The sequence below is a fragment of the Haliotis asinina genome, chromosome 4, assembly GCF_037392515.1.
Source record: "Haliotis asinina isolate JCU_RB_2024 chromosome 4, JCU_Hal_asi_v2, whole genome shotgun sequence".
NCBI classification, from domain to species: domain Eukaryota; kingdom Metazoa; phylum Mollusca; class Gastropoda; order Lepetellida; family Haliotidae; genus Haliotis; species Haliotis asinina.
In genome coordinates this window covers 10,622,742-10,645,053 of record NC_090283.1, presented here as the reverse complement: position 1 = coordinate 10,645,053, position 22,312 = coordinate 10,622,742, and the positions used below count along the sequence as shown (strand labels likewise).

General features: G+C 42.3%; 1 protein-coding gene across 7 annotated transcripts in view; it reads right to left on the bottom strand.

Moving 5' to 3' along the window:
• Positions 1-22,312, bottom strand: part of LOC137281258 (E3 ubiquitin-protein ligase TRIP12-like) — a 78,547-nt gene that overhangs the window by 18,551 nt on the left and 37,684 nt on the right. For 3 of the 7 annotated variants that reach the window (XM_067812405.1, XM_067812409.1, XM_067812411.1), the window contains 17 exons: positions 20,806-20,880; positions 18,757-18,852; positions 18,330-18,415; positions 16,994-17,191; positions 16,566-16,658; positions 15,584-15,745; positions 14,583-14,705; positions 13,689-13,800; positions 13,194-13,288; positions 12,248-12,297; positions 5,702-5,858; positions 3,972-4,137; positions 3,277-3,410; positions 2,366-2,472; positions 1,679-1,797; positions 667-898; positions 142-287 (listed from right to left, as the gene is read on the bottom strand). In XM_067812405.1, the coding sequence (XP_067668506.1) occupies positions 142-287; positions 667-898; positions 1,679-1,797; positions 2,366-2,472; positions 3,277-3,410; positions 3,972-4,137; positions 5,702-5,858; positions 12,248-12,297; positions 13,194-13,288; positions 13,689-13,800; positions 14,583-14,705; positions 15,584-15,745; positions 16,566-16,658; positions 16,994-17,191; positions 18,330-18,415; positions 18,757-18,852; positions 20,806-20,880 (2,151 nt within the window). The remainder of the gene's footprint in view (positions 1-141; positions 288-666; positions 899-1,678; positions 1,798-2,365; positions 2,473-3,276; positions 3,411-3,971; positions 4,138-5,701; positions 5,859-12,247; positions 12,298-13,193; positions 13,289-13,688; positions 13,801-14,582; positions 14,706-15,583; positions 15,746-16,565; positions 16,659-16,993; positions 17,192-18,329; positions 18,416-18,756; positions 18,853-20,805; positions 20,881-22,312) is intronic. The other 4 variants (XM_067812408.1, XM_067812412.1, XM_067812406.1 and 1 more) reach the window with 2 other exon arrangements.

Here is a 22,312-nt window from a genome sequence, read left to right as displayed (position 1 = left end):
AGGGTTAAGTTTAGGGGTTTTGTCAGGGTTAGGGTGATGTGACACTAGGTATCCGGTATACTGTAACTGTACCAAATTCTCTGTTGTTTCTAATACAACATTACTGTTTCCTTTTATTGATGTCATAAGTAATCTACTCACTTGAAGATTTCCCCCGACTGGAAGTTCTACCACTGAGGACGGGTCCACCACGAGCACCAGTTTCCATTACATCATCTGATTTGTTGCCTTTTCTGGTTGGACCTCGTTTTGGAGGTCGTTTCCTTTTGAGAACATCGCTTAAACGCCTGAAAAAGACACATATTTTAGAGTGTTCCAGCTCTAAAATGAACAAAAATGTAAAGACCCCAGACACATGTCAAGATGATTAGGGATCAGAACATCAGAAGCACAAAAGGGTCCAGATATAAAATCCTGACTGTACATCTGTAACTACGGTATCTCACACAGATTTCAGTACAACAAATATTTTGTGAGGATGACATCTGATCTTCCTTTCGAACTTTCATGAAAAGGCTGTTCCACAGTTTGAAGCTTTAGTCCCAAGTTCTAATTCCAACTTCATCAAACTTTCCTTTTCTCAAGTTTGCTATAGCCCACATGGACTCGATTTGGAAGTCTGTATCATACACGAGCTGTAATTAATGACAGACAACAGCTACATACATCTGAGGGGACTCATCAGGCTGAGCAGTTGCTCCTGGTGAGATGGTTGTGATTTCTGTCTCCTTCTTCTCAATGGTGTCCCCACCGATGCTCCCTGACCCTGAGCCTGAGGTACTGCCCCCGCTGCTGTTGCTGGAGAGGCTGTGGGAGGAGGAAGTGGAGATGGACTTGGAGGTGGTTGAGGGGGATTGCAGGTCCATCTCTGACAGAAACTTGATCTGGTGCATGACACCTGGAACAACAGCACAAAAATAAAGAGTTAAATGGTAGGTAGAGTTACATGTCACAGTATCATATTATCACTGTATAAGAGAACTGAGAATAACGAAGCAGGGTGAAAAGCAATTCATGAAACATAAAAGGTAAGCACTCAGCAATAAGTAATCAGTCAAAACCAAGAAAACTTGTGACTAAAAATGTGACCAACAGTTCATAAAGCTGAGGGCCTATGAACACCATAGGTTGCTGGGGTCCAATTCTAATACAAAATTAGCATGGGGAGGGGAGGGAGGATTAGTGCTGATAGACACGACATTGAAAATTGAGGCTAACATTAGTGAGTTTAGTTTTATGCCGCACTCAGCAATATTTCCGTTAGTCGCCTTTTTCGACAAGCATAGTCGCCTTTTATGGCAAGGGTGGGTTGCTGAAGGCCTATCCTACCCCGGGACCTTCGTGGGTCTGAGGCTAACATTAGCTGATGAGCGCATCATGACAAGCACCATGCATAGCCTGATTAACTGGCAATTTTGCTAACAACAATTGATCACTGCATGACTAAAGCACAAATAAGGCACATTAGACTGACGTCTAGTTCAGCTCAAAACTTAAATACAGAATGATTAATATGAAAATCCATACATACATTCCCTCACTCAATTATCCTTCCTTCCATCCATCCATCATTTCATTCCTTCAATCAATCATTCATTCCTTCTAGTCCATAGATTCCCAACACTCTGATTATTTTCAATAGTTTTGTAAACAAATGATGAAACACTGAATTACTCACCTTCTCTTCTGAAATATATGCCAAAGATATCCTCCAGTTTCTTCATCAGTATATCTGCCATCTGTATTGCTCCTACGACCACCTTGAGATCTGGAGAGGCCATCATTGCAGCAATGTGGCTGTAAACATAACACCCACATTGAAACAATGGCTGTCTGAAACCATTCATTGTGACTTCAGAGTATCACAACATAGAAGACAAAATATTAATGACGAAATTTTAATAATGTCATAGTGTTTGTAATTAAGAATGAATGTGTGTGGAGTCCTTGTTACAGTTCAAAATAAAATGGCAGGGATTTAGGGTGTTCACAGATTAAAACAAGAAAGATCCCTGGACTAACCATAACTACCAACAATGGGGATTGTCTCTTGTTTGTAAATATGTTTGGCTGTTCCATAGTTTGTTTGCTCTTTGATTTTCATTGGAACATCTGAGTAATGGCTTGCAAAGATGAAGCCATGATTTTGAACACTGATTTATGTAGAACTTGCATTTAGGAAGGGCATTTTGGTTGGTTGATCATTTGAAGCTGGTGAGCAAGGGGAAATCAGTGCTAAGGTACTGGTCATTCAGATGGTAATGTTAGGAGCATTGATTATGACAGAATGAAGATACAACTGAACTTGGAAGCTTTGCCTATGGAGTAAATGGTAAGAACATGGAAAATGTACATGTGATCTGACCTTGACACTGGCTGGTTCCTCAGTACTTCTTTGAGAAGGTCAGATGATGCGTAGTAGATCATTCGCAGCAGTGTCTGCAGACACTTGTGTCTCACAGTAGGGCCAGCCTGTTGTTGAAGCACAAAAGTACCAAGTATATTTTCACAATAGTCCTACTTTCACAGGTGTACTGCTGAAAGTATTGTTGGATCTTGATAATACTAGAAAAACTAATTAGGACCTAAATAAGTGGCATGACTTGCCCAGAGCTGATAAGTGAGTGAGTGAGTTTGGTTTTACCCAGCACCCGTCAGCATGAGCATCGATCTGTGGAATTGGGAACCAACGATGAGTCAACCAAGTCAGTGAGGCTAACCTCCCGTTCCTGTCAGTAGCCTCTTACGACAAATCGCCTTTTGTGGCAAGCATGGTTGCTTATGACTTAGTGGACCTAATCTTAATGGTGAATGAGTGATTGAGTTTAGTTTTATGTCACACTCAGCAATGTCCCAGCTTTATAGCGTTGGTCTGGACCAGACAATCCAGTAATCAACAGCATGAGCATCATTGTGCACAACTGGGAACCGATGACATGTGTGACCAAGTCAGCAAGCCTGACCACCCGATCCTGTTAGTCGCCTCCTACGACAAGCATAGTCACCTTTCATGGCAAGCATGGTTCTTAAGGGTCTAAAATTCTAATGGGCACCTAGAGATGATTAAGATAAACATGTATTGTTCTAAATGTCACAACAGACAAAATTGATGCAAGTGTTTAACAGATTTGAATGAAACATTCAAACAAACTTCTCGTGCACTGTTTGATAATACTGCCGAAAGGACTAACTTTAAAAAACAGCTTGCCTCTTCACAAATGATATATATATACAATTTGGTAAAATGAAACATGTATATCCTTGGTGATGACTTACTGATGAACTGTAGACCTCATACAGCACTGAGAACAGTGTCTGAATGAAGGCTGTAGCCAGATCACTATCCTCCTTCAAGATCTCAGCACGGGAGTCACATCTTTCTAAGTTAGGGTCTGATGAGACAGATGTGGCTGGAAGATAATAAATGGTACATTTTAGCTCTAAATTAGCAGACAAATAGACCTACAAGGATTACCTAAATAATGACAAAGATAATGTCAGCCATGTCAAAAATCTATGAGAATCCTTTGCACACCCCATTGCTTGGATCTTTCACACAAAGTTTCAGAAAATATCATAGGCCTTTGAACCATGCAGTTTTCAGTCAGGTGAGTTGAAATTGCTAATAGTGAGTGAGATCATTTACATTTACACCATGTTTAGCAATATTCAAGGTATATCATGGCACGGGACATCATAAATGGGCTTTACACATTGTATCCATGTAGGAAATTGAACTACTGCCCCATGTTAAATGAAATTCTGTTACAATGATATATCACAATATTACAACATGGTCTGATTACAGAACTTGCAATTTTTTCATCAATGTGCAGTGAACTTTGCGAAACAACATGTTTTGACATACAGAGAAATCACTAAATTTGGGCACTCACATATTTCTCATTAATTTCATGACTGAAAGTAATTCTCCTGAATGCTAAATGCTACCTCTGGCAGTCTGTCACTACCTGATGAGCTCTGCTGCGATGCAGGGGCGAGGGGATTCAGTTTACGTTGTACAGGACGTGCTGTACCAGTATCTTCGTTGATTTGTTGCATTGAGTTAAAGTCAACAGCGTAGGACCTGCCCATTGTGGAAAGGCTGACCTCATCTTCACCAGCTTGATATGCAGCCTGAAACATGTCAAAGTTCAGGAAATAATCATCCAAGAGTCAACTAAGACAAAGCAGAGGTAACAAGTGATTGAGCAGGAGTTACCCCCACTTTGAACAGGGTAGTACAGTAATAGGGTAGGGTAGTTTACCAACCTTAACTATCTGGCTGTCAGTAATGGGGTAGGGTAGTTTGCCTTTCTTAACTATCTAGCTGTCAGTAACGAGGATGAGTAGTCTGTCTACCTTAACTATCTGGCTGTCAGTAATGGGGTAGTGTAGTCTGTCTACCTTAACTTTCTGGCTGTCAATAATGGGGTAGTGTAGATTGTCATACTCTACTATATGGCTGTCAGGTAATGGGGGTAGGGTAGTCTGTCTACCTCAACTATCTAGCTGTCATTAATAGGGTAGGGTAGTTTGCCTAAGTTGACTATCCGGCTGTCAATAATAGTGGAGGGTAGTTTGCCTACCTCAGCTATCTGGCTGTCAGTAATGGGGTAGGGTAGTCTGTCTACCTTAACTATCTGGCTGTCAGTAATGGGGTAGTGTAGATTGTCATACTCTACTATCTGGCTGTCAGTAATAGGCAGAGTTGTTTGTCTACCTCAACTATCTGTCTGTCGGGTAATGGGGGTACGGGTAGTCTACCTCAACTATCTAGCTGTCAGTAATGGGGTAGGGTAGTCTGTCTAGCTTAACTTTCTGGCTGTCAGTAATGGGGTAGGGTAGTCTGTCTACCTTAACTATCTGACTGTCAGTAATGGGGTAGTGTAGATTGTCATACTCTACTATCTGGCTGTCAGTAATAGGCAGAGTTGTTTGTCTACCTCAACTATCTGTCTGTCAGGTAATGGGTGTACGGGTAGTCTACCTCAACTATCTAGCTGTCAGTAATGGGGTAGGGTAGTCTGTCTAGCTTAACTTTCTGGCTGTCAGTAATGGGGTAGGGTAGTCTGTCTACCTTAACTATCTGACTGTCAGTAATGGGGTAGTGTAGATTGTCATACTCTACTATCTGGCTGTCAGTAATAGGCAGAGTTGTTTGTCTACCTCAACTATCTGTCTGTCAGGTAATGGGGGTACGGGTAGTCTACCTCAACTATCTAGCTGTCAGTAATGGGGTAGGGTAGTCTGTCTACCTTAACTATCTGGCTGTCAGTAATGGGGTAGTGTAGATTGTCAAACTCTTCTATCTGGCTGTCAGTAATGGGGTAGTGTAGATTGTCAAACTCTTCTATCTGGCTGTCAGTAATGGGGTTGGTAGTTTGCATACCTTAACTATCTGGCTGTCAGTAATGGGGTTGGTAGTTTGCCTACCTTAACTATCTGGCTGTCAGTAATGGGGTTGGTAGTTTGCCTACCTTAACTATCTGGCTGTCAGTAATGGGGTTGGTAGTTTGCCTACCTTAACTATCTGGCTGTCAGTAATGGGGTTGGTAGTTTGCCTACCTTAACTATCTGGCTGTCAGTAATGGGGTTGGTAGTTTGCCTACCTTAACTATCTGGCTGTCAGTAATGGGGTTGGTAGTTTGCCTACCTTAACTATCTTGGTGTAAGTAATTGACTATGGTGGTTTACCTACCTCAACTATCTTGCTGTCAATAGTGTTGTACGGCCGCCACATTGCCCTGTCATCCTGCCACTGCCATATCACAGAATCTGTATTTACACACCCGCCTTTCCGTAACATCGAGTCAATGGCAAAAATGCCATCATTTGGCAACTTCGGTAACAACTCTCTGTAAACACCCAAATCATAGCATTTATGCCCACTTTTACCTGACCATAAATAGTAAAACAGTGTAATCATTTCTTTTTGTGTCCTCCTAAAGGCAGGTGAGTAATATAATTTTTAACTTACCTTACCATAGGTCTTATGCATATTACCTCAAGCTTCGCTAGAAGAGATCAGACAGTCGTTGATTCGCCATTCCCTGGATGGCTACCTCATGTAATCTACGAATGTAGTCACGGAAGTGACGTGATCTCCCCACTCGCGCGAGAGCGCAGAATCCAAAATTCACTTTTACCGCCAACCGGAAGGTCCGAAGAGTCCAAAGTGGGGAGGAGCATCCAGCGTTGGGAGGGAGTCACCGCCCTATGGTAAGGTAAGTATTTAAATATCTAAAATATTTAGATTTTAATAAATTTTTAACTTACCTTACCATAGGTCTTATGCATATGGCTTCGACAGATGGATGGTGGTGTGGACTCCGGAGGACCATCCCTCAGCAAACAGTGCACATGCAACAGGAGAACTTGGGAAACCAATGCCAACGGTCTCAGGATAACACCTGGAGCAGGACAAAGAGTAACCCAATAGAACTCCAAAGAAAAACCGACGCACCCTGAGGGTGAGGTTAATCTTAAGACCAACGGTAAGTAACGGCGTTATTACCTAATGGGCGGACGGTCGGGTAAGTTGCTGAGCAACTACCAGTGGACCAAATGACTGTAACCCCTCCACATCTTCAACTGTCAGGTCCCTCAAGTAGTGGGAAGCGAAGACAGTTGATGATTTCCAGAAACAACCCTCCATGATCTGCGCTACCGTGCAATATCGATGGAGGGCCATTGTAGATGCCAAAGCCCTGATCTCGTGCGGGTTATTTGCTACCGGATGAGGCAGGAGCTTGTCGTCGTAGGCAGCCAGGATTGTCGATCTGAGCCAAAGGGCAATCGTGTTCCTGTTTACCTCTCCTTTGCAGGTCGACGCAAATGGGATGAATAGTCTTTTGCGGGACCGTCTCCTAGAGGCTGACCTTTTAATGTAACATCTCAGAGCTCTGACCAGACATAGCAGTTCCTCCTCCAAGTCATGATGACCAAGGATCGTAGACAAAGGAGGGATGGAAAATAACCTGTTGGGCTGCCCGGGAAGCGGGTTCTTAGCCACAAAGTCCCAGAGCAGACCCAAATGGACTCGTCCGTGCCTTGACTGTTCAAAGTGAATCTGTGTGATGTCAAGAGCATGGATCTCACTGACTCTAGCCGCTGTCGCCAATGCTAGTAGGAAAGCCGTCTTCTTGGATAGGTGTTCAAAAGAGGCTTCCTCTAACGGCTCATACGGCGGTCCTCTAAGATGTTGTAGAACGACATTAAGATCCCAGGCTGGAGGACGAAACTTGGCCTTCTGGTCTTCCAGCTTGAAAGCTTTGAGAAACGCAATCAGTTCCGGTACCTTGGAGATCTGTTTACCTGACTTGATCGCAAGGACAGAATTCAATGCTGACAGATAGGTGCCTAAGGTACTGCCTCTGAGATGTCTAAAGTTCCGTAGAAAGAGAACTTTGACACAAACTGAGGGGATGTTGCCATAGGATCTTGAGATCTATGAGCGCAAAAATTCTCGAACGAGCGCCATTTGTCGTCATATAGGGATCAGGTAGAAACTATGCGCGCGAGCTATAACGCTCGCCACGTGCATGGAGTAGCCCTTAGCCTTTAACGCCCTCTGCAAATGACCCATGCGTGAAGATGGAATCGCAGTGGATCCGGATGCAGTTGTCGACTGTGTGGATGCCGAAGTAGATGCAACCACTCTGGAAGTTTGTATGGTTCTCCGCTTGCGAGTCGTCGAAGGTTGGGGAACCATGGCCTGGCTGGCCACCAAGGTGCGACCAAAAGCAGTTGCAGGTTCTGAGTCTGCTTGACCTTAGCGACCACTTCTGAGAGAAAGGGCTGGTGGTGGAAACGTGTAAGCGTCCAGACCTTCCCACGACAGGGACATCGCGTCGATCGCTCACGCCTCCAGGTCCATAAAGTGACTGAGTGGAAACCCTGTGCTCCCGGGCGATTAACTTCGCCACTTGAGATGAGTACCCCTTGGCCCTCAAGACTTTCACAGATGGTCCAGGCGCAAAGATGAAACCGCGACGGAACCAGGTGCAGTGTCCGATTGTGAGGATGGAACAACAATTGGTCCCACTCTAGAAGCCGATTATTTGAAACGTCTCTCCACACAACATATTCTCCGTTGGTGATAGACGTAGGGGGTGAGATAAGGCGTCTGCCATGAAGATGCAGGCTCCTGGTATGTGAGATACTTTATTTTGGAGGATCAGACTCGACCACATCGAAGGGTAGAAACGACAAGTGTAGTAGAGGTCGAGGCCTCCTTGACCCTTGTTTACCTAGAAAGCTACTACTGAGTTGACCGTATGGATCATCAGTAGCTTGTCTCTCGGTGCTGTCAACCAATGACAGACATGCATCACCGCTTTCATCTTCAACTGGGTGATGTGAAGAGATTGAGCTCCACTCTTCCAGAATCCTGCTGCAACCTTCTTGACTAGATAGGCACTCAATCCTTGGAGAGAAGTGTCTACCTAAAGATGGTTGTTGAATGACGGCTCTAATAAGTAACTTCCTACGCAAACATTGACCAGCGAGCCTACCACAGGTGTGGTGTCAAGACGTCCAATGTCGTAAACCTGTCATGAAATCATGATCAAGAAAACGCTGTCATAGACGTAATAGTAGACGTCTACGTCCGATCATATCCTAAGGTGACATGAGCAAATCGAGTAGACATTATCACTGACATAGTGATAACGGACAGAGTAGAGCTTGCTTTTAACATAGCCTTGAACTTCGACCCCCGAACCTGGGACGGCGATGTGATGAATCAAGTCCCGCGGAGTTAGTTAGTCATCCAAGCTGACTTAACAGCCTGATAATGAAGTCCACCCCTCTCAAGATAATCTTGTATGCCGTAAAGATGCGTCATTCTTCGACTTCAGAATAACCACGCTGTTCATTATGAATGTGCTGACATTTCAAGGAAGTCTATTTATAGCTGGCTGTCTGTCCGATCAGAAACTGCCATACATCGCTGCACGCCTCCTGATAGGCAGCGTTGAGACTACTGTTAGAGGATCTCTATGCCGACTAGAGAAATCCAATGCCGCTGTAGACTGCTAGTCTAGAGTGTAACGACATCTTTCCATCGTAAATGACTAAGTCACTGCAGACAACTTCCTTACACTAGTATAATAACAACACATTCTGCGCAGGGCGTTGTCCCTCGATGACCAATCAGATGTAACGTCCCTGGGATCCTTTGCAGGGCGTTGTCTCTCGGGGACCAATCAAAATGTAGACGTGACGTCACCGGTGTAGCAGGTAACTGATCACCATGAAATCTTGTAAACGGTGATACCCTGCTAGCCTGTAGGCTTAACAGTAACCATGCTGTATGGCGAGCACGTGTCTAAAGGAGTAAAGCGCGCGAAAACCCTTCCGCCGCTTGAAAACTGACGCAGACAAATTGCTTTCCAAGTACATGTGTTGGAATTTTCCCCGAAGATAAATGCTGCCCTCTCTTGTAATAAGAGGTGTAGTTAGGCGTGGCACTCTGTAGTTGTCTCGAAAAATCTTCGTGACAAAATGCGTAAAGCACGTGAAAGAAAACTTTCTCCGCTTGAAGTATATGTAGACAAATTGTAAAGTAAGGATCTTCGAGGATGCAGCCAGTCCCTCCAAAGGACACCCAGTCTCACGCCTACCAGCAGAGGAATATCTGGTACGGTGATCAATCCTCGAGGCGTTGTCTTCAGACAAGTCCATCGCCGCCGCCGAGGTAGCTGACACCAGAGCAGACAACGGCTTAAGCATCCGCTTGAGTTCAGTCTCAATGGTCACCCGCTTAGAATCCTGCACTCTGTAAGAGAGCTGCGAGGAGCCCAATAACCGCTACATAGATTCAACCAAGACCGCCACGCTGTCCGCGAAAACCAGGCTGTGTATCTTGTAATCTGACTTCTTGGATTTACACACTTAGAAATTCGGATTAGATGACAATTTTTCAAAGACCGCATCTAATACAGCCACGGCGTCCGCCACCATAGGATCAGGCGGGATGAGTAGCTCCGGCGATAAATGAAGTGCTGCAGGGTTGTTGGAATTAGCCGAAGGTGAAGGGCAGTACGGTAACCTGTCAGCAATCCACTCGAAGACGACTGATAAGGGTAGTTAAGTGTCATCACCATCGCCGTCGCCTCCTGCCTCCTCGTCGAAGTCCGGGCCAAAAACCTGTTCTTCCAGGTCCTCATAGGAAACGGAATTCGAATCACGCCGCGATGTAGGAGACCAAGTCGATGCATGAGCAGCAGATTCCTTGGACGAGATCCAAGGTGGTTCCGGCGACCGCAAACGCCGAGTTCTAGAGGAGCGTCGAGGTGATATGGACTGGGAGCGCAAGCAACGTCTTCACCTGGTAGCTCATTCAAAGGGCGTAGCGGGGACCGAGAGCGCCGACAAAGACTACTGTGGAGGGTACAGGATCACCGACTCCCAGGGAACCTGGAGCGCGATCTGCGCCGAGAGCGCTCTGCCTCCAAGCGCCGAGCGCGCCCTTCATCCAACTGTCGTTGTAAAACCTCTTCCCTGGACAACGTATGCAACACCCTGGGTATACGGTAAGGCGCAGGCGCTGGCGCTGGCATAGGGTCCGGCGTCGGCATAGGCGCTGGCGTAGGTATAGGCACTAGCGCAAGCACAGCCTCTGGCGCTGGCGTAGACAGACGCTGGCGTAGGCATAGGCATAGGCACTGGCGCAAGCACAGGCGCTGGCGCTGGTGTAGACATAGGCGCTGGCGTAGGCATAGGCGCTGGCGTAGTCACTAGCGCAAGCACAGCTTCTGGCGCTGGCGTAGACATAGGCGCTGGCGTAGGCATAGGCACTGGCGCAAGCACAGGCGCTGGCGCTGGCGTAGACATAGGCGCTGGCGTAGACATAGGCGTAGGCACAAGCACAGGCGCTGGCATAGGCGCTGGCGTAAGCAAAGGCGCTGGTGTTGGCATAGGCGCTGGTGTCGAGATGTCCAGACGCTGGCATCGCAGCAGCACCGGGCGTCAGGAGAGAGCGCAGGAACCTCTGGACTTCCGGATGAGACAAGGCATCTGGATGAAAACAGATCCACGATGGAATCCGAGCGAGGTGGTTCCGGGGACAAACGTACAGGCGTCACAGACGAACGCCCCATCCCAGGCGTCGGCACAGGCGTTGAAGGCGGTTGTAAGTCAGGGTCGTCCGGCAGAGATCCCAACGACGACGCTGGAGACGACAACCTTCTCTACCGCTGTGAAAAAAACTTCCTCTTAGCCGCAATAAGTCTCGAAATCCGCCACCAATAACGCCTCGCAGTACTGGCAGTGTCCGTCAAAAGAGCAGGCTAGAGACGCACAATCCGGGCACCAAGGGTGGGGATATTCGCCGATTCCTGCCCCAAGCAGATAGTGCAAAACTGGGGAGATATACACAGTTAAGTGCAACAAACAAACATAACAATGCGTTGAAACCAACGCTAGGAGGTAGAAAAAACACCCCTATACCAGAAATGCAGCACCCCCACTGTAAAGTAGGCACGCCCGTAAGCTCGTGACAGCGAAGGCCAAACAACCAAAATGGCTGTCTGCGTACATCGCAACGTGGCACGAAAAACATATAAATGCTGTGAAACATGGGCAAAAATACTAATCGACATGTAAAATCACATGGAGGAAGAAAAAACCAGCAAGATATAATACCCCCACGGACGCCATGCCGCACTCACACACGACGCGGGCGAACCCACCCCGAAGTGAGAGAAAAAAACAACACGAGGTAGCAAAGTAAGTGCAGTTAAATGATACTTACCTAAACACGCACACCTAAGGGATACAAACCATACCTACCCGTGAGAAAACAAATTTATTAAACCACAAAGTAGGTAAACTAAGCGAACCAAACACGTCCGAACAGACGAACGCTAGAGGTAAAAGTGAATTTTGGATTCTGCGCTCTCGCGCGAGTGGGGAGATCACGTCACTTCCGTGACTACATTCGTAGATTACATGAGGTAGCCATCCAGGGAATGGCGAATCAACGACTGTCTGATCTCTTCTAGCGAAGCTTGAGGTAATATGCATAAGACCTATGGTAAGGTAAGTTAAAAATTATATTACTCACCTGCCTTTAGGAGGACACAAAAAGAAATGATTACACTGTTTTACTATTTATGGTCAGGTAAAAGTGGGCATGGAGAAACTGATTTCAATTTTGTTTTCATGACAGCATGATTTTCATATGGCTATTACATTGAATGGGTTAAGATTTCAATGTTTAACAGATAGACGTTGCACTCACCCTGTTAAACAAACTATCTCATATAATTCCTGGGGAGTTCGGGAAACAAGCTGAAATAAAGACCAGGAACAAAATTTAAGATGCTTTACTACACATAAAGGAGGAAAGTCACAATTTATTCAGAGTAAACTAACATAATTACTTCAAACATTAACCTATGCTAAACAGCAAAAGAAATGCAAGTTCAAAAAAAAACATAATGAAATCTCATAAAACCAATTGTTTATGTCTTCTATTTAAAAACTTGACAAAAAACAGAGTTGGCTTTCCTTTGCTGGTAGGCATATTACTGTAAGGGATTTCAATGTTTTCGCCATACTTGTGGACAGTGTAGTCAGGACTTTAGTTAGCACTGACTGTTATCTAAATCTTTAGTATATGCCACACAAATCTATAACTAGGAAGAAATATTTTCTAATTAAGATCTAGCAATATACAGACGGCTAGTGAATTGCAGTATTCCAGTTCTTTCACTCTGAGTCAGTTTCATGTGTGAAAAAGTATGAAGTGATGTTGTATTTTGAAATTTATAAGTAGGTGAAATTCACAAAGTTGTTGATAAATGCAGAAACATAAATGGAGCAAACGGAGATCTGAACCCATGACTGTAGCTCTTTGCCGAAACGGTGAAAGTTTGTACAAAGCAATAAAAGATTGAGTGACATACTGGTTTATGTCACACATAACATTACAGGTAAAAGACTGCTGTTTGTAAACAATCAACTCAGGACCAGATAATCCAGTGATTGTCACAAGCACCTATTATTGCAACTGGGATATAATGAAATGCATTGACCAAGTCAACGAAATAGATGACTTGATCAGGTCAGTCACTTGTAATGACAAGCATCTGTTGCTGGAGACTAGTTCTTCAGTGGGTTGAAACTTGGAAGTCACCAATCACTGAGACAGAACAGGAGTGCAAGTGAGTTACTCAGGAACCAACCTTATTGCTCTTCAGTGAATGTGCACTGACCTCAATATTCTTCTCAGGTTGCTCAGAGGCTCCTATTAACAAGTAACAAAGGGTCTCTGCTATTTCTGCAAGAAGAAAACCAATTCCAGGATGAAAATCTATCCATGTTTGACTACAAGAATAAGGGTAAATAGTTCAAAACTACTGGGCTGTGTCAAAGTTTGAAACTGTAGACTCTCCTTTATGTTCTAAGTCAAGTCAATGAGTGTGTGCATCTCCCCATTATGTGACACAAGCACAGGTTAAAACAAGAACTGTAAAGTGTGTTTGATGTTATTTATACCACAAATCCAAAATCATAGTGAAAAACTAGATTGGATGTCAAATGTGAAACATGAAAAGTCAATGTCTTTTTAAAAACAAAGCTACCCCACTGACCTTGAAATTATCATAACAATCTATAAACTTCCTCCTTAAACGCAACAAGAAAAACAGAGATAAAGGCATGAAGTTGTATGGGCCTACTTTGTTTGAGCAGTACAACCGCCAGATCAGGACAGCTAGCACACATGACTCCCAACATGCGTATGACCATCACAAATGTGCCTGTGCTGATAACAGGGGGGCTAACCACCAGCTGAAACAGAAACACAGTACTCAGCAATATATATACTCCATAAGTAACAAACAACCAAAGATAGTCTCGTTATTGATGCAAGACTGCCATGACAAGACAGGTTAGTTATGGTCATTGTAAAACTAGGATGGTCCTCAGAGTCTTTGGAGAAGTATGTAGTCATTATTTTGAGCAAAGTTTCCTTGTAACAATGCCAGCTGTAAATGAGACATAAATAGTGAGATACAGTAAGAACCTAGCTAACTACTGAACAAAAGGACAGGGAAACGTCAGACAATGTATATGACAAATATGTCTTAACATGATTTTCAATCTGGTGATCTATTCTTTCATGAAGGAACTGACCTTTGGCCATAAGCATTGTCATTTGTGTACACACTTTCTAAATTTATCAAGATGCAGCTAGCCCAGCCTGAGGATTCTCTAATGTTGTTTATTAGTGACTGCACAATACCCATCACTTGGTATCCATACCCTTCAGTAATTGTTATGAAAGACGTTCATAAAGAGACTTCATTCAGTATTTTGTTTCCTTCCCACCCTTACAATATTATAACTCTATTGGCACCCTGTTAAAAATAAGTGGTGACCACATAATCGAGAGATGAATTTTGTGAACAACTGATTGGGTAAAATGATCAAGCCAAGTCACCAAGTTTGACCACCCTGACCACTAGATAGCCACTTACAACCAGTACAGGTTGCATGTGACAGATCCTGACCCCCAATCTGAAAGGTGTTTATCTGTAGTGATGCCAGGAAGGCAGTTCATATGCACTGACCAGCTGTTGTATGTTGGAGAGCAGGCCATGCACAGCTATCTCCTTCAACAATCTCTGGTCACTCTGGAAGTTGTCCACGAGGCGAGAGAAGCACAGACATACACTCTCCACCGATTTCTTGTCCTGAAACAAACATACAGAGTAGATGAAGAAATTAAAACATCAGATGACAATAACATTTTTCCTCAGGCAACATTGTCCTTCTGAGACAACACATTTCATCTACATGTTGTGACCTCAAATAATTGTACAAAAGCTTGAGCACTGTAATCTCTATACTCCTGTAAGAACAGCAACTATCCCATTATTAAGAGAAAGTACAGAAAATGATGGGGGCTACTGGACTCAAAAATGTCTGGTACAGGAATTGTATAAATGATTTAACATGGTACTGTTCTGATAGCTTGGGACAAAAGGTTTGGGACCTTAATTATGCTCTTGGAATGATTTCAGTACAGCCGATATTATCTCAGGTAGAGAACATAAAATTTCGAGGCCTGTGCTGAGATTTGGAGCACTGATCTTCTGATCTGAAGTTGGATGCCTTCTCCACATGACCAAAGAGGTTAACCCCGTCAGCAAGCTGACAAGATGTCATCTGTGGGATGACTCCATGCCCTGCTACACTTACATACTAGTATAAGATGAATTTATTAGACCATTTATTAGCTTGGTATTAAGCATGAGTGGGTTTATATACAAGTTTTTGATACAATATGTCATAAGAGCTAATTTTACATGTGTCATTTCCATATTTATATGTTGTAGCAGGAACCAATAATCAAATTATATTTACATAATTTAAGATGTCACCAGTCATGCAGTTGCCCTTGTGATCTAACACATGATATCTAACTGGGGACCATAGTATCCAGATTTGAGTTGACAAGAATACTGACAACACAATAAGGTAACATTATCACAAATGAAATATTTGTTGTTTGGTTTAATTTTGGTTTCACTTTACTGCAAGAGCCGAGATTGAACTAGCCAGTACATACCTGGTGGCTGAGTCGCCCACTCAGGAGAGGCAGCGAGTCCCTGACATAGTGGAACTCTTCTGACGATAAACTCTGTACACAGTTGGCAGTGACAGTCAAGGCACTGCGCTGAGCAGAGATGCTGAAGAAGTCTATGAACATCAGACAAGCAGCAATTCCTCCCTGTAAACGGGCAGAACATCCACCAGTATCAGTAAAGATTCTCATAGTGATGGTCATGTTATATTGTCAGTACATAAGTAAGTCATTTGATTAGTATAAAGTACAAATGCAACCAAAGACGACAAAGTCACCAATATACCTGCAATAGTGAAATAATCTTCTTGAATATGTCAACTAGTCATGACTATGTCAAATGTTACTCTGTTGTTCACACTGATCTCATGAAAACATACACATGCCTATTTAGACACATTTACTATTGTGCTTGTATCAATAACAGACTGCCTGAGTGGTTTGAGTTATCTCGGTAATGTTGATACTGGAAATAGAGTGTTGCTGTTGATTAATGTCTTTATGTTTTTGAATACCCATAAAGTGGAAGGAGAGCACTGAAAGGTTTTAAAGTTCTGCTCCAAAAGGAGCACTACAACCAATTTCAAAGTCAAACTTGTTGACATGGAAACACAAAAATATTTTAATAAGAAATTCAAAATTACCAAAGGCACCAGTTCAGAACCAGACCTATTTATGTGCAAAATTTGATGAAGAAATATCTCATTTTTTTAGGCTCTACTCTGGAAAAGACAATTGTGCATGGGCAGACGGACAGATGGAGTTAGAAATAATACCCCACAGAAACATGTTGTTAAAGAAAAGCATGTATCACCTGGAATTCTCATTAATGAAGCCAAAAGGACAACCATGTATTAGAAGTTAAGACCAATGTGAAGAATAAACACTGAAAATGTCAACTTTGAAGTACCATAGTACTGAATTGCATTTAGCTTGTAACTTGTGGTCAAAACTTGAGTGAACTTACAGCTTGCAAGATTGACTTGCTGTGCCTCCGAGACAGCATCTCTAGAGCTGTAAGAGCTTGTTCAGCTACATCCATACACTGAATGACTTGCAGCTGAAACACATCAATTGTCCAAGGTTCAAGTACTCATCATCATCATGGATCATCATGTTTTCTTTCATAACATTTTTACCACAAGTCCACAAGTAAAGTGAAAGAAACCTGCTCATGTCTACAGATCCCAGGTTGTTTTTGAAATCCTTTTCAGCAGACTTCTCATAAGTATTATCCATCATAAGCTCACAAGTGACTACTTAATAAGACCAATTGCTATTTTCACTGAAATTAGATCTTTACCAATAATAAGAAATCAATAAATTCTATGCATTTGCATAATCCTTGCAATTTTAGCAACAGATAAGCAAACAAAATCAAGTTGTAATAGTTACCTTTTCCAAGAAGACAGGCACAGCATCTACAACAACTGCTGAAGACCGGGGCAGAGCCTCCATCATGTATGTGAGAGCTCGACATGCATGGTTCATGATGTCAAAATTATGTTCCATTTGCAGGAGTGTGATGAGGGCCGGCACCACCTGCTTCACTGGATAACCTGCCAGGCTGTCTTCATTGCCCATTACCAGCAACTGGATGGGAGGAAGGAGAAAGATTAGTCTGTCTCATAGTCCCGGAACCTTGTTAATGTTATTTTCCAAACTGCCTATCAGTCCCTGAAATGCTTAGGTCCAAAATTAAGCATGTCTATATTTCCCCAGGTTCAAGTCTTGGGGGAAAAGTGACATGAGTTTGACATCACAACACTTTCATAGCATTCTGGTCATAGCAGAGGGTTGACCAAATTGGTGAGAGCCTGGATATGAGCATAGTGATGACAAAGAAATATCAGGGCAAACCTGATTATATTCACCATCTCAAGCATGACTAAGAGCCCATCCAAAATAATAATGAAGGGTGTGAGGAGAAGACAGGTAAGGGAATATAAGGCTGGATTCCCTCTATTTTGATTATTTCTTCATGTTGTAAGGGTAGGAATCATATCACTACACAAGTCATTAAATGTACTTTGTAGAACAGGACTTCAGCAACCCATGCTTGCCAAAGGTGACTATGCTTGTAGTAAGGTGACTAACGGAATTGGGTGGTCAGACTCGCTGACTTGGTTAACACATGTCATTGGTTCTCAATAGCACAGATTGATGCTCATGCTGTTGATCACTGGATTGTCTGGATTGTGGACTATTTACAAAGCTGGAATACTGCTGAGTGTGGCATAAAACTCACACACTTTAAAACCACCTTAATCAACAGTTTGTCATTATTGGGAAGAACACCTATATATTCTTCACACACGACATGAAAGATGAAGGGTTTGCCAAAGCCACTATCTCCTACTAAGGGACTGAGCAATCACAGCAGATGAAATCAAGGACATAACTACAATTCTCAAGTCTCAAACACTAATAAGAACACCTTTTTCTAGTTGACTTGTTACATGACTGCTTATGAAGTGAGAACAGTTTGAAAAACAAATCTTAAATTGCCACCATTACAATTTCCTCCCCATGAAAATCAGATTTAAACCTCATTAACAAATTCAGGTATCATCATTACTGTCAAAAAACATGACAAGTTTGAGCTTCATTTGTGTCAGACTTGGGAGAAGTTTATAGGCAGCACCTAGCCCTGACATTCTGGCCATGACACAGGCCTACATGACATAAGTGAGGGTAGCTGATGATACATATGCTGGTGGAATTCACTGACCTGACACATTTCCATGACAGCAGTGAGTTGCTGGCCCTCATCACCTGAGGCCTGGAGACCCTGAAGCAGCTGCTGGACCTTGCTCACTGCAGAACACAAGGCGACATCATCAGTCACATGTCACTCACAACAGTGACTGGAAGGAATGATTCAATGAAACTCATGGTGAGGCTGATGAATGTTATACTGTACAACTAGCAGAAATGATTAAAATAACATCTACTAATATACCAGGAAAAGAAGCTGTGCATTTAAGCAAAGAGCTAAACTACAAGCGCATTGTGAAAAACCGTTGATTCAAATAGATTACACATTTATAGTTGGCACTGTCTGTAAAGAGACATGAAGAGTATTGCTATTGTTACTAGGTGTAATGGTAATGTTTCCACCATGCAGAATCTTCTGCCCAGGTGAGACGTGGACTTACTGGTTCCCCCACTCATGGTTCTGTGGAGTAGTTGATGCATACGTGGTCCTAGTGCCCCAAACAGGTGAGATGGCAGGCCCCGGGCTTCAAGCAGAGCTGAAACACGTGTAGAACAGAGCAAAGGTGCCCTCATAATACAGCACTACACCAACACTACACTCACTCTGTGGCTCTAGGGACTTGTCGGCTGGGGGGATCACAGAACAGAGAGACCCTTTAACACTGAACACAACAACTATAGCCACTCTGCGCATCCGACTTTCATGGCTGACAAGAGAAGCTTCAAGAAGACAGGATCATCTCCTCCAGTTACAACCTCCTCATCCATACTACTGAATATGCATTTGGGTATGATGTGAACAGGTGCTTTTCGCTGGATGGTGGTAGCAGTGTGTGGGGAGGACAGTGCTTTACTTTTCCTAGTTGAACACAACTTTTTGACATAAAGTGTCTCTCAATACTTAACAAGATATACATGTTTGAGAATAGCTTGAAAACTGAAGGCAATAAAAATACTATAATACTATAGGTCAATTGAGACAAGAGTCCAAAAATTACTAATTAAGACTTTGATAGGTTGGATTAAAATTGCTTGAACAGGAAAATAGAAATGTTTAAAATTTTCTTATTTCATTACAGATGAATTATTCTCAGTATTTAATGACAACTGTATCCTACATCTCACATGTAGAAACAAAGGGGAAGGGATATTACTTCATTCAATAATTTCAATGATTTTCCATGGTATAAAATTTGAACATCTTCATTCCACACATTCTTGGCAAAAGGCTGACAGTGAGTTCCTCGCCTTCTACATTATCCATCCAACCTTAAACACAGTTACAGAGAATCTTTGCTTTTCATATCACACCTTATCAACCACATAGTTATTAGCCACAGGGATTACTATACATAGTCCTCAACATTTTCCATAAACCATCTCAGCTCTCATTGCAGACTTCCAAGAGTTGTAGCCCTAACTTCCCTTTGTGTAAAGAGGGTCAGGTGTATCCTTAACAAGGAGGCGGCCACTACTTATCCCAGATTTATGTAACTTCTCTGAATCCTGAACAATGCCCACATTAAGTAACACTGACATGGTCAGACAGAAACTAGGCTTATTATCGTCTCACTTCACACAGACAATGCACTCGACTAAAACCACAACACACCTGCAAGGCTGACCAGAGGATAGCATCACATAACAACAACTGGACCATACAGAAACATATCCTCATTTTTTGTGATTGTCTCTCTCAAGGGTTGAAAATTCTGTCTAGGACACTCTGGTAACAGACTTCTAGCTAAACAAATCTAAAGGTCCAAAATGGAACCTGCCTTGCCCCACTTTGGTTCAAATCCAATACTTAGAATTCTGTGACCAAAAGTACATCCGACCTTACAGCAAATAAACAATGAAACTTACATGTGGACTCTTTTGATCATTTTCTTAAATGTTTATAAAGACAAAATTAAAAAACTGAACATTTCTAAAGGAAATTTCTATTGGGCTCTAAAACATTCTGCCAGTTTCTGTGACAGTAATATGATGGAAAACATGAATTCTTTACTTCACTGTTACATTTAATGATGTGCAAAATTCTGACACTTTATGACAGAGTACATTTGACAATAATGCCAGTGAAAGAAATAAACTGGTACATCATACTTTTTAATTCTTGAATTTATTAATATACATGCTGGTCCGGCTCCTCAGACCTGTCAATGTTTAAGCCCTGAATATCTGCAGATGTGCATCTAAACTTTGACAGATTTGGTGTATAACTAGTCACTGATCTAAGTGCACACACAAAAGAGAGAGTTAATGAATCATTATAGTTTGCAATAAGAACAAAGAAAACAAGCAAATTACCCACATCTGTCATAGGCAAAAAGAAGAGTCTCAACTAAATGAAATGAAAGAGGTGAACCATGAATATGAAATCATTAATTACGATAGGCAAACAATTAAAAGAGACAGGCAAATGAATGTGATCAGCAACTTGTTACCCATGCTGGGAATTTGAAGTGGTTGTAAACTAGACTGACCTTGAAGCCGACCCATGTCAGTGTCATCTGACTCGCTCTCCGATGTCATGTTGGTTGGTCCACCGGACCCCGGTGCTGAAACAACAACCAATATATTAGACTGTATCCCTACTATCCCCACCTAACATATGTGGTGAATATTGCAGCACACAACCTTCAAATTGTGTCTTTAACATGTTTTGAGTAGTATGAAAAATTCACTGTGTAAAAAAAACTTTTTCACTTAGTCACAAGGGAATTATATCTCTTTTCACTTAAGTCACAAGGGAATAATACATCTTTTCGCTTAGTCACAAGGGAATTATAATCTCTTTTCATTTAGTCACAAGGGAATAATATCTCTTTTCACTTCGTCACAAGGGAATTATATCTCTTACTACACTCTCATGTCAAGTAAAAAATCAGAGCATATGAACGGTCAGGGTATAATGGTGTTTGGGTAGGCATGGTCAGGTAGGTGTATACTGACACTGACTGGTTGGACAGGCTGTGTGTATTCTGGTGCCTTTAATACAGCAAATACAATAAATGTACTGAAGCTGTCATTTGAATGGACTGATGGATCATTGTGGACCTGTTTGTGCATCATGTTGCCTTGTCTACAACCAGGTGAGTCATACTTATCACCTACTGACACTGAGACCAAACCCATAAACAGTCTAATGTATTCAAGACAATTTCATAAATTTTCCTTGTCACTTATGTCATCCATGTGAAAGAATGAATGAATAGAAAATGGGTGGACGGATGAATGAATAAATGAATGGATGAGTGAGTGACTGGATGAATGAAAGAATGAATGAATAAAATGTATCAAAATGTAAGAACTTACACAGCTACTGACAATTAGTAAGAAATGATTATTACACAAACACTAAATTCAACTGAGAAATTCAGAAATATTTCAAACCTATCCCATCTGCCGCTCCTTAATAGGTATATATATAAAAAGAATTCCGAAATGACGTCAGATGCTTGTAAACAACTTATCACCAAGTATCTATTATCAGTAAATATCAAAATAAACACAAATGTTATTTTGGGGCTAGTCCTGGTTTTTACAAGTTTTTTTTTTAAAGACAAACATGTGATTGTTTGATCTTGAACACTCTACACTCAACAATTCCAGCTAAATGACAGTAAAATGAAAAAATGATCAATATTCAAAACACAAGAACAGATGTCCAATTCATACCAACATAATAAACTGTAAAGAAAGTGTTTTAAAAATATTTCATTCTTCATGTCCTGCTGACATGTATACCACAAAATACAGCTAAGAATTGCAAGACTTTTATGTTGAGAAAAAAACCTTGTAAGTATTATTCTTATCATTATTATCATGCAGGTTTCAAGAACTGATTCTTATAGAAACATAAACACACCTAACTGATAAGACCAGAGAGGTTAAGAAAAAGGGAGGTAAGCAGCCATTTCATAAGAAAACATGTATTTCCTCATGTTACAATACATGATGGTCTGAGTTATGCCAGTTACTGACTGTTAC